General features: G+C 42.4%; 1 protein-coding gene across 2 annotated transcripts in view; it reads left to right on the top strand.

Moving 5' to 3' along the window:
• The window catches only part of PASK (PAS domain containing serine/threonine kinase), a 1,318,755-nt gene extending 1,301,142 nt beyond the window's left edge, over positions 1-17,613 (top strand). Inside the window, exon 18 of one of the 2 annotated variants that reach the window (XM_085634144.1) lies at positions 16,600-17,613. In XM_085634144.1, the coding sequence (XP_085490270.1) occupies positions 16,600-16,739 (140 nt within the window). In that variant the 3' untranslated portion in view covers positions 16,740-17,613. The remainder of the gene's footprint in view (positions 1-16,599) is intronic. The other variant, XM_085634145.1, reaches the window with a different exon arrangement.
• The last annotated feature ends 1,012 nt before the right edge of the window (positions 17,614-18,625 follow it).

Below are 18,625 nucleotides of genomic sequence, written 5' to 3'. Positions count from 1 at the left end.
GTAGCGATCACTGTGTGATCAAGGCAGGAATTGCCGAAACGCGTTGCAGCGTATTTCGGAATTAAAAGACGGAATTGCTAAATGTTTCCCCATGTAAAAAATATTTTTTCTTTTGCCAAAATCTTTGGCGTCGTTTGACGAATCTTCGCGACATTTTCAAAACTAATGGCCCGCTCAGGTCAGCTCCTGTCTTTAAATTTTCGGGGTGATTCGTCAAGCAGGGGTCAAGAAAAAAGGACGGTCCCAAAACGCGTTTTCCCCATGTTAATTTCCATATGAAAAATTGGAACAGGCTACAGTCCGAACTGCTGAACGGAATTACACCAAATTTGGCAAAAAGGTAGCAGTTGGTTCAGAAAGACCCCATTTTTTAAGTGGTGTAAATCTGTTCAGTAGATCCTGAGAAATTAAAAAAAGAAAAATATCGATATCTGAGCACTGAGGAGGGTTCGCGAATCCTCCTGGGCTCGAGCTTCACTCTGATTGGCTGCCAACACTCTAATCCAGAATGTGTTGGCAGCCATCTTGTGACTCGGTAACCGAGTCACAAGAAAAGAGTAAAAATAAAAGGTGAAAAACAAGAAAAGGGGGCAGGGTAGAAACACCAGGCCCAAAATAATTTCGGCAAAATTCGCGCTGGGTTTGCGAATCCGGACGAAATCATTTTTTTAAAATGATGCGTGGGTGTTTGTTTCAAGCCCCCGGGTGGGCCAGGTCCCAGGGGTAATGCTGAAATAATGAAAGAGGGTCCGCGGGGACCCCCGCAGCCCCGGGGACCACCACCTCCCCGGGGCTATCACTCAGGCAGGCATTTGAAAGTACAGTCCAGCATGGCAGAATGCTATTGTTGGAAATCTCACAGTAACAGGGCTGCTGTGAAGAGTCAAACGCGTCTTCAGAATTACATCGTTGTAGTGACGGAGTCCGGCTAAAATCTTATCGATTTAGGACACTGTTTTGGGGATCTTTCATTCACAGTAGGAGTAATTTTGAGTTGTTCTACCTTAGCTTTCCAACTGCATGACAAATCGCCGGATTTCTGCTTGTGAAGGAGGCTTTCTCGCGGGACAAGTGCCCATATTCCCAGGCTAGTCGGTACTGCAGCGACATTGCACCCATGGCTGCCGGCCTGCACAGATGGCGGCTCCCCTGCTCCTGGGAGGTGGCGGGCGCTCAGGTGCTGGGCGCGAGTGTGAAGTTTAGGTGATGTATGCCTTCCTGCGTTATTAGCAAGCAATGATGGTGAGGCCCACCCCCCCATGGCCAGGCATCCGGCATGGGATGAGGGAGCTCACCTGACCGGGAGAGGTAAGGCCATTAAGGTGCAAATGAGGGCCTGCACGGATCCAAGCAGGGGGCTGCACAGAAGGGGTTGGGCTTTCATATTCAAATGAGCACTCCGGACCCCATCTCATGGGCCCCACAAGCCATGCTTCCATGTTTACAAGGCCCTGGTGGCGTCAAATGACTGCCAGCGTATCCTCGCTTTTTCATTCGAGTAATGCCGAAAGGGTCACTGAATATACACAATATCTCCGAGCTGGATGTAAACATATTTTACCTGTCGAGAATGCATTTTTGCAAAAACAACAATTGATGGACAGAATGCAGAACAATGTCATACATTCACCCCAGTACAGAGATCTGGGCCTAAATCCATCGTTTTTTTGCTCACCATGCCGTTCCAGTTTGAACCCTGCCATATGCAAATCAGTCTTGACCCTGTGCCTCATGGGAACAGTCCAGCCCGAACTGCCAAGCCAGGTCCTCCCTGGACTGGAAACAAGCATCCTAGGACCGGTTTCTGGCATTTCAGCCGTCTTCAGCCAGGCTTGCTTGATTTCCAGTGGCATGGAGAGCAAAGGACCCACGTCTGGGCATACCCTTCCCACTCGGGGTGACAAATGCAAAAACAACAATTGATGGACAGAATGCAGAACAATGTCATACATTCACCCCAGTACAGAGATCTGGGCCTAAATCCATCGTTTTTTTGCTCACCATGCCGTTCCAGTTTGAACCCTGCCATATGCAAATCAGTCTTGACCCTGTGCCTCATGGGAACAGTCCAGCCCGAACTGCCAAGCCAGGTCCTCCCTGGACTGGAAACAAGCATCCTAGGAGAATGCATTTTTGGCCAAGTGCTACTGGGCTGGTCCCCGTGTGTGATCGCCTGCCTCTTTCACACACCAGCGTCTCTCCTGGCACGGTAACCCATTTGTTAGACTGTTTTCAAGACAGCCATGTTGCACCTCACAATGGCCCAAACCAGACAGAAGTGAAAGGGATAGTGGGACGGCAGACACAAAAGCTCAAAACATTATGGCCACTCTAAGTGAAGCACAAACTCAAGGGAGCCAGTGATGTGTATATCGAACAGAGGAGGGGGGCGATGGGGGTATTGAATAGTTTCTGTCACGAGGCAGCAGCTAAAGCCAGGCACAAATTCAATTAAACTCCAATTTATTTGCTCAGGCCTAAACAACAGGCTGGAAAAAAAACTTAATGTTTGCTCAACTGTTCTGAGGTACCACCTTTCGTCACCCCTGTATAAATTTGCCATCTGTGCCCACATGCGCCATCTCGCAGCAAACACCGAGGGCCTAGCAGGCAGAGAAGCCAAAAACGCAGTAGGCACACAAAAGCTTCACAGGCTGCCCCAGGTTAACGAAGCAGCCAAAGGGGAGGGGGGCAAGATCCTTTGCTCATTGCCCAGGTGATGTAGCCCGGTGTGTCCTCTCAGCCATGATCATTTCCCCAAATAATTAGAGTTAATATGGGTTAATTAATATGCAAATCTCTCAGCAGATGTTCTGCAGCAGGGCCTGTGTGAGAAAACAGCCTTTGCTTTCTCCCATGTGATTTTGCCCGTCAGTTATTGGGTATAATTACTGTAACTAACCGAATATTCACAAAACCTTTGGAATATAAAATTGTTACAGTTCTGGTTTTGCACAAGCTGCTACTTCCCTGCAATAAAAGCGAACAATTTATTTTAGAAAATAAAGGCCTTTCTGTTCCATTTTTGGATTTAAAAGAAGAAATGAATCAAGTGAATGGCTTATCTTTTTTTCTATGCATAATTAGGTCAGTATTTTAAATTTGAAGAAAACATTTTTTTTCTCCTCATTAGCCTCAGATTACCTTCCACAGCACCTCCATCCGAATCCGCCCTTTTTTTTTTCGTGCCGGGAGAGAAAGGTTCTGATAAACGCCTTACTTATCAAAAGACCTGCCGATTGCAATTCCAATAGCCATTCTCCCTAACCTTCACTCTCCCAACCAAAAGCCCTCGCTCAGGTACAGAACCTCCAGGAGAGATACGAAAGATTTAGAATGGCCTGTGCATTGTACCGAGGTCTGCTTTTTAGGCATTATCATTGGACCACCCATCCTACCTCACCAGCCATTCCGTTAGCGGATGCCAAAACGCATACCTTCTCCTATCTAGAGAAATTGCATCCAAACTTAAAATATATATCAAAGATGATTTCCACTCTATATAAGTAGGAGGGTATGGGCTAGTCCATTTTTTACACAGCTCTCTTCGAGCCAACAACATAGCATAAAAAATTAGTTTTTGTTCATCTCTAACTAACACGTTGTCCACCCCAAAAAATACTAGGAGAGGGCTTACCTGAATCTGTTTCTTCAAAATTTTAGCCAAGGCCCTGCACACCTCTCCCCAAAATACCCGAATCTTTGGACATCCCCAGAACATATTTATGTCATTCGCCAACTTCAGGCCGCATTTGGTACACAGCATCTCTCCTCTATAGATAAAAAAAGGTGATTTCTCTTTAAATAGGCAGGTTTGATCACTTTATAAAGTGTAGAAAAGGATACTTGCCATAATTTTTCCAGCGTTGCTCCTGGCAAGTCAGTCCCCCATATCTCTTGTGGTTGAGTAAACTCCCCCTCCAACTCTTCCATCATCTGCCAATACCAATACGATGTTTCCTTCTTCTTAGGGTCATCCAAAATAATCATTTCTTCAAGTTCGTTGACTCCTCCTATCTTATTTTCTAATGCTTGAACCCAACTTTGAATCTGAAGATACTTGAACCTTGAAACTTGATAGTTTGTTTTGTTTTGAAAACTCTCCCACAAAATCATCAGTTTTCCCTCTAATAAATCCTCCCATCTTTCCACTCCAGCCTTCCTTAATGCCCCAGCTAGTTTGTCCTTCATCCATTCCGGTGATCCGGGCGAGTCCCAAATAGGAGCCATGTTGCTCTAATACATGCATTTCAATCTCCTTCTGATCTTATACCAGGTTTCTGCCGCTCCTCTAAGAATCTTCAATATAACTTTTTTGAAGTATCTAGGATCTGCATACTTCATCATAAATCCCGAAGCCCCTCCTTCTATATCTTTTAGCAGCCCCATAAACAACTTCCCAATTTCTGAATCTGAGGGCTTATCTAAAAGCATCCTATTATTCTTGAGCTGAAAAGCCCATGCATACAGTTGTACGTCTGGAAGAGTCAGGCCCCCTTTATCTCTCCTCCTCTGCAGCTTTTTCCACGATATTCAGGGTCCTTTTGCTGCCCAGATAAAAGAGACACTCTTACCCTGCAACTTTATAAGCCCCGCTTTTTTAAATGGTAGAGGTATGGCGTTAAAAAGAAAGGTCAGTTTTGGTAATAAAATCATTTTCACTAAATTTACTCCACCAAAGACAGTCAGGGGTGGGTGCATCCAACTTGTCATTAAATCGCAGATTTCTTTTTTCACCCTGTTAAAGTTAGTTTCTGCTAGCTTATTGATATTATGAGTCACTCCCAGATATCTCATTTCAGTTGTGATTCTTTCAGCCCCTTCATCTAAGTTCCAAGCCATAATCTCGGATTTGCCCCTGTTTATCTCGTACCCAGATACTCTCCCGAATTCTTCTGCAATTTTTACTACATGCTTCATTGTTTTTCTGAGGGCAGCCGTATATATCAGCAGGTCATCAGCATATAATGCCAGTTTCTTAACCCAATCATTGCATTGAAAAGGGATTATCCCCGGCTCTGCCCTCAATTGTTTTGCCAGTGGTTCCATATATAAATTAAATAATAATGGGGATAACGGACACCCTTGTCTTGTCCCTCTCTTAATAGCAAATGCTGATGTTAATGCTCCATTCACTAAATCTCTTGCTTTTGGTGACTTGTAGAACCCCGCAATTATTCTGCAACATCTGTCACCCAACTTAGCAGTTTCCATGACGGATGCCAGAAAAGCCCAATTCACACGATCAAACGCCTTGGTGGCATCCAAGGCTATAACCGCTAAAGGTGCATTATTCGTAACCGCCAAATCTATTGCCCCTATCAGGGAGTAAGTTAACTCATGTAATGCCCTTCCTTGCACAAAACCTTTCTGTCCTCGTGTACCAAATCTCCCATTAGGCCCTTGAGAGTCTGTCTGCTAGAATTTTTGTGAAAATCTTGTAATCGCAATTTAAAAGCGACACTGGCCTATACGAGTCACATCTGTTTTTGCTCTTACCTGGTTTTAAGATTAGGGAGATTGTAGCCTCTGACCAGGATTCTGGTTGCGATATCCCTTGCATAAATAGCTCATTGAATAGTCTAGTCAGGATTGGGATCAACACCTCTTTCAGTGAGCTGTATACTTCTAAGGGCAAACTATCTGGGCCAGGTGCTTTCCCCCACTTGCCCTTCTTCAATACCTTCTCCACCTCCCCCTCCCCCTCCCCCTCCTGGATTTGAGAATTCAATAAAGCTGTTTTTTCGTCTTCCAATTCCGCTATCTCACCCCCCTAAGCCACCTGTTTCTCTCTTCTTCGGATGGCACCAATTCTTCTTCATACAGAGTACCACCTGCAAAATAACATTGGATTGTTCGACTCAAAGTGGTATGCTGCCCTACTAGAACTTTGCTGTGCTGAGTGTATCCAGCATCTTACTTTACAAGCATGTTTCAAATGCAAAACGCTCCCCAAACTTTTATTAGGAAATTTTGGTCTCCAACAAAGGCAATTGATTCATGAAACACATGATTTTTTTTTTAAATTCTTTTTATTGGCATTTAGTAATATAAACGTACATTTATCATGTTGCGCATAAATGACTGTAACATATATGTAGCAAGGTAGACCATCATTGATATCGAGATTACGTTTACGTCTTGATCGGTGTGAATGTAGTCTATGTCATGAAACACATGATATGCAAAGCGTGCACTGATGCTATGACATGCACAAGTGCTGCTCAAACAAACGTCGCCATCCTGCTCAAAATGTAACAATGAAGTTGCCAGTAAAAGGACCAAGGCTGAACACCCTCAGCCTTATCAGCAGGCCTGCTCCGAGGCTGTCAGTCTCTGAGGGCAGTCTCTTCTCTTGAATGTTTTCTGCACAACTCCAGCTTACTGACAGAGACGCCATGGTCTGCTCTCCCCTCCCCGTCAGTCCCTGGTACTGGCATTTGTTGACACTGACAGTGCTTGGCAGCGTGAATGCTGGGTGGGGGAAAAGACAGGCAGCCTCTCACAGCACATGCTCTGTGCACTCTTTTGCTTTTACACGGGCACCTGCAGTCCTGTACATTGAACACATTTAGGGCTTTTCTTCCATGCTTATTCAAGTTTCCAAAGTATAGGTGCCCATGGCAATTAAAAAAATTAATTGAACAGCATTTTCATAAGCATGTTGGCAACTTTAAACAGCAACTGAAAGAGGTTTCTATGTTGTATTAACCTGCACAGTTGATACAGTGAACGTCAACACTACAGTCCATTTCAGCATTTCTATGCTGACTTTCTGATGGAAACACATGGGTCACTTTGGCAAGTGATATCTGAGATTTCTTTTAACCAGCACCCTGCTACGGAACTGGGTCCCGAGGCAGCCTCATGTGAATTGTATTATGTTTAGGCTTTCCTGTTTTCAGTTTCTATTTTTTGTAAATTCTGGTGGGGTTTTTTCAGTTTTTTCAATTCCTTAAAAAACAGTGGTTATCAGTGGTTACACATTTTTGCGCCATTAAAAACAACAGAAACAGTGTTTTTCCGGTGTTTATGGAATTTTAATTTAATTTTAATTATTGCTTGCTTTCTGCACTGATAGTGCATGTGTATAGGTAGTGTGTGCACAGGGTATCTGAGGACCAAATACATTTTTAGTGCACCAGAATGAACTACTAAGTCAATAGCATTCTTCATTAACTCTGAAAATTGTAAAGATGCTTTCAGCATACCATCTAGCAAGTGACAAGGATCTCTTCCAGGGAATCACTTCAGCTCAGGTATCGATTTTGACAGGCCATCATACAACTTGTTCATATACGTAGCTGAATTACTGCAAATACAAACAATAGCACTCCAATCTTAATTGAACTTGATAGGAACTTTTTTCAGCAGCGCTGTGTTCCATGTTTACCAAATGCCTGGTGTCATGTTTTCACCACTAACTCAGATGCTTGGTGACAACATTCTTTTCACACATACCTGTCAGTACATCTTGCATTGAATGTTTGAAAACTGGGGTGTTTGGCAATTCCCTTACAATCAATACTGACTCACTAGAGAGGGGGGGCAGATGCATCATAGGATTTCACCCATTCTCTGCCTGTGGGTAAATGTGATGCTACATATTAGGAAAGATTCTAATGAAACCAGCCATTTGACCTATCAGTGAAGTCAAATGTAGCCAAAATTTCAAATATGATTTTGATATTTCCCAATTCTCTACAGTTTATAAAATAACTAAATAAGACCTAAAAATGCATCTAAACACTGCATCTTTAGACCAAAGATCACAAACGTAAAAAAAGCAGAAGGAAGAAGAGACAATGTTTCAGTGACATCCCTAAACAACAAAACTCAAGCAGAATATTTTTAGCCCAGTCTTTCTTGATACTACCTTGTATAACAAAGTTACATTGTATTGGCCTCGTAAGGACAAAATAAAAATGACTCTTTCACTCATCTTTTCCTTTCTTTGAATGGCACTTAGTTTGTGGTTGCAAAGGTGTTTTTTCAGTGTTTATATGATTACACCAGTGATGGCTATTTTCCTTTCGGTGGGGCTTTATCAGTTATTATAGGTTTAAACCTAAAACCAAATAGCCTAATTATGTTCTAACTGAACTATCTCATGAAACAATGATAACACATTATCTTAGCCAGCAGATTATGTGTACAACGTGATAGCAAGGATTCCAGAAACTCTCTGCCTCAAGCACCTTATCAGTTAACTGAAGCCAGGGCAGAAGGTAAAGAACATGCACTTTATGATTCACTGGAAGGTTGAAGACGTGGTTGATAGAACTATGTTTGAAAAGTTTGAGTTTATCCTTGATGACGGTTTAGTTGCAAGGATATTCGTGCATACGTCTTCAAAGTTACATTTTGCAGGAAAAACAAAAGGCTCATGTTCATACAATTTACCGGCACAATCATCTGGTTCAAGCAAGGAACCTTCAGTCCTTCACTGAAGAAGTATATGGCGGTGACATCATTTCCTGTTACCTGCTCACCAAAATAATCTGTCAACTATCTATATTGATATGCAGGCGCACAACGCCCATTGGGCTTAAAGGGCTTCAGCCCTCCTCCCCCCCAAAATGTTGTGTGCGGTACTCCATATCTTAGTACTGAACACTGAGGCTCTCCTCTGGAAATGACTCAATCCCTCAGAGTGAACTTAACTCATAAGCACCCTTTCTCAACAAAGGCAAAGGAGTTAGCAATGGTGCTTGAGAGTCAGAAACGGCTGCGACAGAAGTGCACTTGGGGAAGTTAACTTTCCAAGAACATTGTTCACAAATGTGCTACAGAGGCCCATGGTGAGATGGTCGATAGCAAATACAGCAACACATTTTTAGATTTAATATAATTCTTAAATAGGATATCATCAACCTGTCAACAAAGGGGGGGGGGGGACGATTCAAGAGTGACTCTCCCAGAAGTGCATCCATGGAAAACACTTAGATACACCCCCATCGGAAAAAATAAAACCATATGCCCGGTCATCCACTCCACTCTTTAAGTCAAATCCTATCACATATATCTGGGACTGGTTGTGAGTCTAAATGGAGGCACTGATTCGTGGTCTAGATTATGAACAACTATGTCTCCATAGGTTCATCCTGCACTGAGTTATAGTCATCGCCACTGGAATTATGTGGTAGGAGAGGGTCAATTTATGTGGCAGAGATGAGTAAATTATGTAGCAAGAAAAGGCAAATTATGGAGCATAATACCGCACTTTTTTTTAATATAGTATTTAATTATTTCGTCATTTTTAAACTTGATAACACTCTCTGGGCATTGGTTGCACCTCATTGGTATCAGTTTAATGCCCAAATATAGCAATAAGCAACAGAAAGGTTACCAGTGCCACTATGCTAAGAGCCTTCCATAGAACACTAAAATTATTTTAGCTTTTGAACCGTTTAAGCTAGACACATTTTTACAAAAAAATGAAACTCTGCAGATTATGCAGCAGATAATGGATTATGTGGCAAATGCGACAAATATGTAATTATGCGAAAATCCCTGCAGCCGCACAATGGCATAATTCCAGTGTCCCTGGCTGTACTAGGACAGCCTGCAAGAGATGCAACACCTATTCTCTGGGTTAACCTTTCCCTGACTCCCCCTTTGTGTGCATATTCCCCGCAGGGCTGATTAATTTATTGTCCACGCCACATGTGAGCAGTGGGTTGCTGGTAGCTGTAAAGTGCCCTAGAGCGTCCCATGGGGAGAAGAACAATTAAAGTATTTTCAAATAAATAAAGTAGTCTATTTTCTGCATTTGAATCTGCATGTGACACATGGTACCCCAATACACTATGTTATCATAAAGCACTGCAATAAATCAGACTAACATCTTGAAAATATGCGTGCATCATATTTTCTCTGGCTGGCAGTGTAGTGCCGCGCTCATTGTCACAGATGGGTGTTGAGAAGTACTTTAAGACTTGCCAAAAGCTGGTCTCTTAAGACGCATAGCTCCCCTTGGTCAACACTGAAGACAGTATGCCAGTGCACTGCACTTGGCCACATGTTATATGCATGGCTGTGTTGCATGTGCAACACTCAAACTGAAACCTCGGTGTTTGCTACAAGCCGCCTTTGAAATAACGCTATGTGTATTTATTTCTGCAGTTTATTATCACGCAAAGTCGGCCCAAGGGCATTGGAGCACTTTACATGAGCACTAGTAACATAACATTACGCAAGGTCAGATTTACTTTTTCGGCACGAGGAGAATGAGTGATTTGCCTAGAATCACAGGATATGGACCTGATGCCGGGACTCGAGCCTGGTTCCCCAGTTCCAAAGTCAGCAGTTCTGGCAGTAACGTCATATCCTCTCTCCAATCTTGTAATCTTTACAAGTCCGTGTGAAACCCTTAAAGGACATGCTTTTGCCAAGAGGCACCTTAAGAAAGGTGTAGATTCGAAATGAGGAGGGCAGTTCATCAACTTTTGATCCTCCATTTGTCTCAGCCAGTTGTCTCAGAAAAGGTACAGCACACTGAGAAAAACACGTTTGGTGCACATTCTAGAAGTAAACTGCCTGTTGACTCTGCCTTTGAAAGCTTCCTCGGGTACATAGTTCTTTTGATAGAGCCTGCTAGCTCAGACACTTTTTTCTTTCAAAGAACACACCTCTAGAAACCACAAGAGAATTAAGGGTCAGTCAGCTGCATAACAATGTGACTGCATAACAAAACCAGTAACCTCACCAAGCTACTTCATCACAAACATCTGTACACAGCGCCATCCTGTGGTTGGTGCCAGAACTGCATTACACAGTAAGGGCAGAGGTGCATACTCTTTGTCAAAAGGCCCCCCCACCCCTGTTTCAACTATATGTAGCTCATCCTCAATTTTCATCCAAATTCAATCAGAAGAAAGCCACCTGGCTGAGACATCTATTGGTTATTGTGCAAATGCTCATTGGTGCCATTAAATATTTTATGAGGTCTGATTACTTCAATAGTTGGCTCCCCACCAATGGTGTAAGTATATGATATCACCCCCTCTCCCCTCACCATTTCACTGGCGCGTTCTAAGTTGTTGAATTAAGTCCCCTTGAATACTGACGGTCCCTGGAGGCCAACTAGCCCACCAGGTACCTCCAGTAAGCGCCACACAGCTGGACTGCAGAAAGGTGGTCCGAGGCCACGCCCCTTTTTACACCACTCTGCAAACACGCCTCTTGGCACACTTCTGGTGGGGCGATGAGGTCCTCTTGTGTCCTGACGACCTTAGGACACAAGTGGACTTCATCCTCCAAGCAGTAGTGCGCCAGAAGCCGCGTTTGCAGCATGGTACTTCATCCTCCGAGCAGTAGTGCGCCAGAAGCCGCATTTGCAGCGTGAAGTAAAAAGGAGCATGGCCTCGGAACACCTCTCTGCAACGCAGCTCTGTGGCACTTACTGGAGGTACCTAGTGGGGTAGTTGGCCCCCAGGGACCCTCAGGATTCAAGGGGACTTAATCTCCCAACTTACAACGTGCCAGGGGACGCGTTTGCACAGTGGTGCAGGGAGGGGGCGAGCCTGACATAACAAGTTAGCAATCCTGCTGCGTGGGACTTACTGGAGGTAGTAAAAGGTGTAGTTGGCCCCCAAGGTTGACGTTGGGGGCTAACTACCCTTCCTGCTACCTCCAGTAAATCCCACATAGTGGGATTGCTAAAAGGTGTTTGGAGGCCACGCTCACCTTTCTCCACCACTCTGAAAATGTGACTGCTATGTGATAGAAATTAGCATTTGAAAAACCTTTGAAATTCACTGAAAAAAACATAGGTTTCAGGCACGTTATAGTTAGAAAATAGCATTTAAAAAACCTTTGAAATTCACTGAAAAAACCTTAGGTTTCAGGGACATTAGAGTTAGTTGGACATTTCACTCCTACAAAACCAGAGAAATTCCGCCATTATAGTTAGTTCAGCTAACTATAACTCGCGCCCCCTCAATGCACTGCTGATGACGTCACATATTACATCATTCATGACATGGTCAGAGACATTGTAAATTCAAAATAGACCTGGTCTTATGAAGGTGCCTCTCCTCAGGCTAAACAAATTATCTATATAAGCTGAGGTTGGGATTCACATTTTTTTAAAACCCATTTACGCCTCTCTTTAACATCATGAGGTAGTAACCTCCAGATTTTTTTACTTTCAAATTTAATAAAACGAGTTGTCTTTTTTTAAAAAAGGAACAAAGTTGTTTTTTACAAATGGGAGTGCCCACTTTTTTCTCTCCCCTAGCCAAATTGCAGGAGGAATAATGTGATGCGTGCACAGAAATTTTTAAACCATCACAAAAAATGTGAAAAAGTAAGATGACCCCTAACGTGCACACCACCAATCGAGCTCGCTGGTTGGTACTCACCAGCTGTGCCCACTTTTATCATCATTGGTAGTCATCTTACTTTTTAAAATAAAAATAGTGTCCAAACCAAAACAAAAAAGAAGAAATTATGTGGTGAGAGGTGGTGAATTAATCACATCACACGATGCGACCAAGTTAATCTAAAATTGAAGAAAGTTGCACTTTTCTCGATACTAACTTTATTATTCCTTGTGCACTTCATTCAAATTAAAAATAAGGTTGCCTATTGTGCATACCATTATACTGAGCCAACATGTTTCATTGCCCTAATACTTTTGGGCAATTTCTTCAGGGCAAGAAGAGTCGCCTGGCACCAGTGATGGACACTTAAAAGGCTGTTTTCCGGGGACTGCCAAATGTAAAAAACATAAAACACACACAACCCATTAGTCTCGTTCAACTTTCTGAAATGATCTGTAACGTATTACTCAAAACAAAAAGGTCATACTACCCTAGATGAGCCACAATGCCTCGTACCAGCTCTTTTCTGTAGGTGACACTCAAGGCTCCAATTACGAGTCCTCTCAGTGGATTGACACTCAACTGTGATGTCAATCTATAAAATAATACAAATATCATTATTCACACGTAATCTTAGATCAATCCTGATGTTTTCTTTTCACACCCGAGCCTGCGTGACTACAGCTTTGTTTTAGGCAACCGGTATCGATCTCAACTCATATGTTCAAACATTTTTTCCTAGACCTCTCCAAACATTATACACACATTCACACGTGAACCGGTACCCTTCAATCTTTTCGTTCAACGTGCATTCACAGTCTCACATACTCTTACAGCCCGGGGCCTCACGGAGCACTCTGTCTTGACCGTTTCCTACTCCCGATCAGACACCTCATATTTAAAGCTCTCGCAGGGAGATTTCCGATCATGTGAGACCACTCGAGAATCGCCGCCATCTTAGATCGGGATTAACTACAGCTATAACATACATACCCTGTGATACTCAATCGTATATACGATGAAAGCTGTCTTCAAATAATTACTTCATGCTCTTGAGGGGTACCCCAATCATGAGAGACCACGGAGAGATATGCCACCATCTTAGATAGGAGTTAACTGCGGTTAGAACAGCCAAATCTTTTGATACTCAATCATGAATATGGTGAATACAAACTACAAACACATCATTTTCTTAATACATATAACGACTTCAAAAATTCATAATCCATTTTTATTTTGTGTTTTTGTTTTAATATTCAAAATATTTGCAGAATTCACATCTCTCTTCCCTGTCCTTTCACTGGGGCCTATTAGCACATCAGTAGCCCATTCAAAATCACACCTCGTCTACAACGCCTCAAGTCATCTATTGAATCATTTCCAAACGCTCTAGGTCTTATCCTAATTCCTATTAGACGGCTACCCAAATTTTCAACAAAAATGGGGAATTCAAGGGACATGTTGTATAGAATTCTCACGCAAACAAATTTGCTTTATGTCATCTAATTCAATGGGCATCGTTGCTGGCAACTGTTAATGTCACACCAATCGGCATACATTTGACAAGCATTTCTTGTAAGCTAGTGTCTAGGAGATTGTCACACACAACCAATTTGTGGACATTAGCGCAGTACGCACTCATTATTGTTGAACATAACAGAGAGTCAAAAAGCGTTTTACACTCACAGACACCAAAAATGTTTTCATTCTGCCCAGCATCTGATTCACCGCCACATACTATTTGACCCTGTTCCATTCGATAAAATCATTGAGCCCAATTTGATCGCTTGTCTCTTGAAAAATCCAGCGTGCCTCTTTTGAAGCCAGTAGGCCCTCGATGTTCTGTGGATCCCCTACTATTTTCTCTAGTACTACCCACGTAAAAGTGTGTTTCTGCTCATGACAGTGCTGTACTAGTTTTGTGGTTAACTTCCCTGTTCTAATGGTGCTAAGATGTTCCTGCACTCTGATTTTGATCTTTCTGGTAGTAAGTCCTATATAATGGAGGCCGCACTGGCATGTTAACCTATACACCACATCCATGGTATTACAGTTGCTAAACCGTGTCAAATGCCATGTTTTACCTGAATTTAGGACTACACTCAATGTCTTCTTAGTCAGCCCACACACCAAACAGGTCCCACTGGGATAGTGTCCAGGAGGGAGTGTTGTCTCTTTTGATTTCTGTGGATAGCAATGACCAATGTTTGCATATTAATTGTCGGATCCGGGTGGCCAAAGGATCAAACGTCATATCCACTGGGACGCATTCGTCTTTCACTTTCTCATTCTTCTCTAATAGCACACTACGTGGAGTGTTTAAGGCTCTTTTCTTGGCTTGTCTAATTATCTTCTGGGGATAATGCATTTTCCTAAGTTTTTCACAAAGTTCCTTTGACTGTTCAAGGTAAGTAACCGTAGACGAACAATTCCTCCTGTACCGCAAAAACTGTCCCACCGGCAAATTATCTTTTAGAGCCCTTGGGTGGTATGATTGGTATAACAGGAGAGAGTTCCTATCAGTAGGTTTCTGATGGACTCCAGTACATAATGTATTGCCTTCTACATGGATATCCAAATCCACTGCCTTTTGGCTACTATACGTCCATGTGAATCTTAAACAGACGTCTTGTTGATTGAGCCAATTAAAGAACTCCAATAGAGTGTCTTCTCCAGACCAGATGCAGAACACATCGTCTATATACCGCTTCCAGAGGCGTAAATTCCTCTGGAAGGGATTAGACTGATGGTAAATGACGTGTTCTTCGAACTGGCCGACATAGATGCAGGCCAGACTGGTCAGAGACATCACTGATGACATCTCAAATGACATCACTGATGACATCATCCATGTGAAAATCTGATGCACCTCCTCACACCCTAATATAACCTTTGCTAAACAACTCTAAAATACAGACTACCATTTTCGAAACCATAGACACACCAATACCAGTTACTACATACTCACTCACTGATTCCTAGGTCTACACACACACATCTACTCATTCACCCATACAGTCACTCACTCATCAATACAACACTATCATATGCACTCATACACCTATACAGACCCATACACCGCCACTCATCCAGAGTTTCTCACACCTAGTCAGTCATGCAAAGAATCAATCACACTTCCATTTAATCATCTATAAAGTTATACACACACCACCTCACTTATTCATACAGATACTAACGCATACTTACTCTCCTATACAGTCACTGATACAAGTACACACTCATTCATACAGCCAATCTCACAATCACTCACTCTCACATATAGTTATTTATATACACTATCACTCACATATACCGCCTTTTACATATGTAGTTACTCGCACATGTACCACTGAGACATCCATTCACTCACCAACACACCCATACACACACTCACCTACCCATACAGCTGTTTCCACATGCACACTTGAACCCATTCACCCAGTGAATCAACCACTCACACATCTATGCACAGTCACACACCTCCCACCCACCCACCCACCCACACACACACACACTCAGGCACCCATACAAATACTCAGGCAACCAATCAATAACCCATATAGACACTCATGTAGATACTCACCAACCCATGCAGCAGCTTACACAACAGACAGACTGATACAGACATTCACACAGTTTAGTCACTAACCCATGCATTCAGTAAGACACATTTAATCACTCAATTATACAGTCAGTCACGCACCTACTAAATCCTCCATCCAGACACTTATACACCCACTCATTCTTTAATACACCTTGGCATATATATAAAACATTTAAACTTTATAGAAACACACAGTCACTGGATGATGTCATCAGTGATGTCATTTGAGATGTCATCAGTGATGTCACTGACCATGTCATGAATGATGTAATATGTGATGTCATCAGCAGTGCATTGCGGGGGCACGAGTTAAAGTTAGCTGAACTAACTATAACGGCAGAATATCTCTGGTTTTGTACGAGTAAAATCTCCAACTAACTATAACGTCCTTGAAACCTATGTTTTTTTCAGTGAATATATATTTATATATATATTTTTTTTTTTTTTTTGGGACCACCTTGGACTTTGGACAGTTTTTTGCTGTTGTGATGCTGTGCACAAAATGCTAGCCACCATTGTTCTCAATGTTATATCTGAGTTAAAAACATAACCTTGGGTAATAGTATTGTCTCAGAATTTGTATTTTATGGATAAATGGATGTTGAGTTCAGGTGAGGCAGATAAATATTCACTGATGTCCGCTGTCTCTTATCTTCTCCTCTCTTTTAGAAAGTGGACAGATGGATGATTGGACTGCTCACAGAGCATATGAGGAGCTGACTCAGGGCTCCAGTCTTGCAGACTCCAAGCTGGAAGGATCAACAAACAGATGCTCTGGAGCAGGAATTGCTGAAGGTTCCTCTGAGTGAGGACTAAGAGTGCTGAGTCGTGTCCTAAAGCAGCATGTTAAAGAAAATCAGGTTGAAGCTCCTCTGCTGGCAGATGTGGTGCAAAGCGATGTGACTTATAGACCATGTGAATGGAGATTATGTTTAGAACCATCGCCATGCAGTGGAACCTAGTGTTCTGAAGGCAGTCGACATTTCCTGTTTGAAGGGTTCTTTCCAAAGCAATGTAAATACCTAGTCAGGGCACCTCCTGGCTCCTGTTTTGGATGCAAAAATAGCCATTTGGTCAGATGTTTCTGTAGTTTTTACGGTTGACCTGTCAGATTGAAATGAATATAGTATTGCTTTCCGTCAGCATTGGTTAGAGGCAAGTGGATTCTAAGTATTCTACAAGTTTAGTGTTCATAAATTCTGCTCTCTGGTCACAACTGATCGTCTGTTGTTGCACAAGCAGGTCTTGTAATCTTGATATTAGTTGAATCACTTAGGGGTTCCCTTTTTGGTATATTCTGTCTACTACAGTAATTTGGGAATGCACTTCTGGAGCGTAGAGTAGGACAATTGGAAATACCTATGTCACCCCATCAAGGTATGATCTTCTGTGCTTAGCAACTACAACACTGTTACGTCCTTGAACGAGGGAGAAAGGTATCCTAGAGAAAACTTCTGGCCTACTATTTTTGGAAACTTTGTCTCAGCATATTGTGATCGACCTCAGTTTCCAGTTACAGCGGAATGCTGGATGAACAATACTAACCAGTGAAAAACATATGCATTGAGAGGATGTCATGACTTGCATGCATGCATTGCTTGAAGTGGAGAAGGTAAACATTTCGGATTTTATTCAGTGAATTCTAGTTGGTAGTTTGTCACTAATAAACCAGATTTTAAACCATTCTTGGCATTGGGCTAGGTGTTTGAAAGTGGTTTTCGATGTTACCTCAAATTAAGAATTGCGTAAATTTAAGAGCATGGTTTGCTTTTTATTAAGCAGAGACCATTCCAAGGCGTGTAGAGAGAACGTTCGAATCATGCTCTTGCGCTATATGGGTAATGCTTAAGGTTTCAACATGCATTTTCTCCAAGCAAACCATATTGTTGGCAATTCGGTAATGCATAACATTTCAAAACGTATTTTACCTAAGCAAACCAGTGGGGAGGTTATCATGGGCTTCATTTTTCTTCCTTTCCAGACTGCTTCCTTAAGATCCTCATTGAAAAGCCTTTAGCCAATTGATGCTCTTTGCATACCGTCACATGACTCCAAGTAGGCTGATAAGCTGTTCATTGAATTTTAGTGAACAAAACTTTGTAGTTTTTTAAAATAAATACCTCTATGGCTGGTTTCAGATGACCAACCACATTCCTGAAATTCTCTCGTAATCTTGAAAACTCCAGCCACCACTCTCAGTACCTGTCCTTCAGGAATAAAGAAGAGCCTTGGAGTCATAAAACAACCTTTCCTCGCCCTCACTCTTCCTGGCAAAAAATTCCAATGATAGTGTGATCTACTGACTAGTCTCAAGTGCAGACTTAAAGTTTTTGAGAAACTGATAAGCTACCCTTTCCTGGTGCCTACCCAGCTGATTCATCTGCGTACTAAGAGCCACTATAGCAAGTTTTCTTACATAGATATACACTTGATTATTCTGTCGACCGTAGCTCAACTACAGGGCTATTGGTAGAATGTGTGTCATCCCAGATGAAGTAACATGGCCATATTTGATGACTCTGCAATCTATGTGGTTCCACTTAAGTAGTGGCAGTCTAAAACTGGCTTGCCTTAGTATTAGCACTGCTCATGTATGTCCATTGATACTCCATTATTTATAAGGACAGCAAAGTACTCCAAGGAAAAGAAGGCGTCAAGGATAATCGCAGGATGAGCAGTGCAGAACAGTGGACAG

Source organism: Triturus cristatus, chromosome 11 (assembly GCF_964204655.1).
Source record: "Triturus cristatus chromosome 11, aTriCri1.1, whole genome shotgun sequence".
Classification (NCBI taxonomy): Eukaryota; Metazoa; Chordata; class Amphibia; order Caudata; family Salamandridae; genus Triturus; species Triturus cristatus.
The sequence above is the reverse complement of the archived record's forward strand: the minus strand, read 5'-3'. Positions and strand labels throughout refer to the sequence as shown.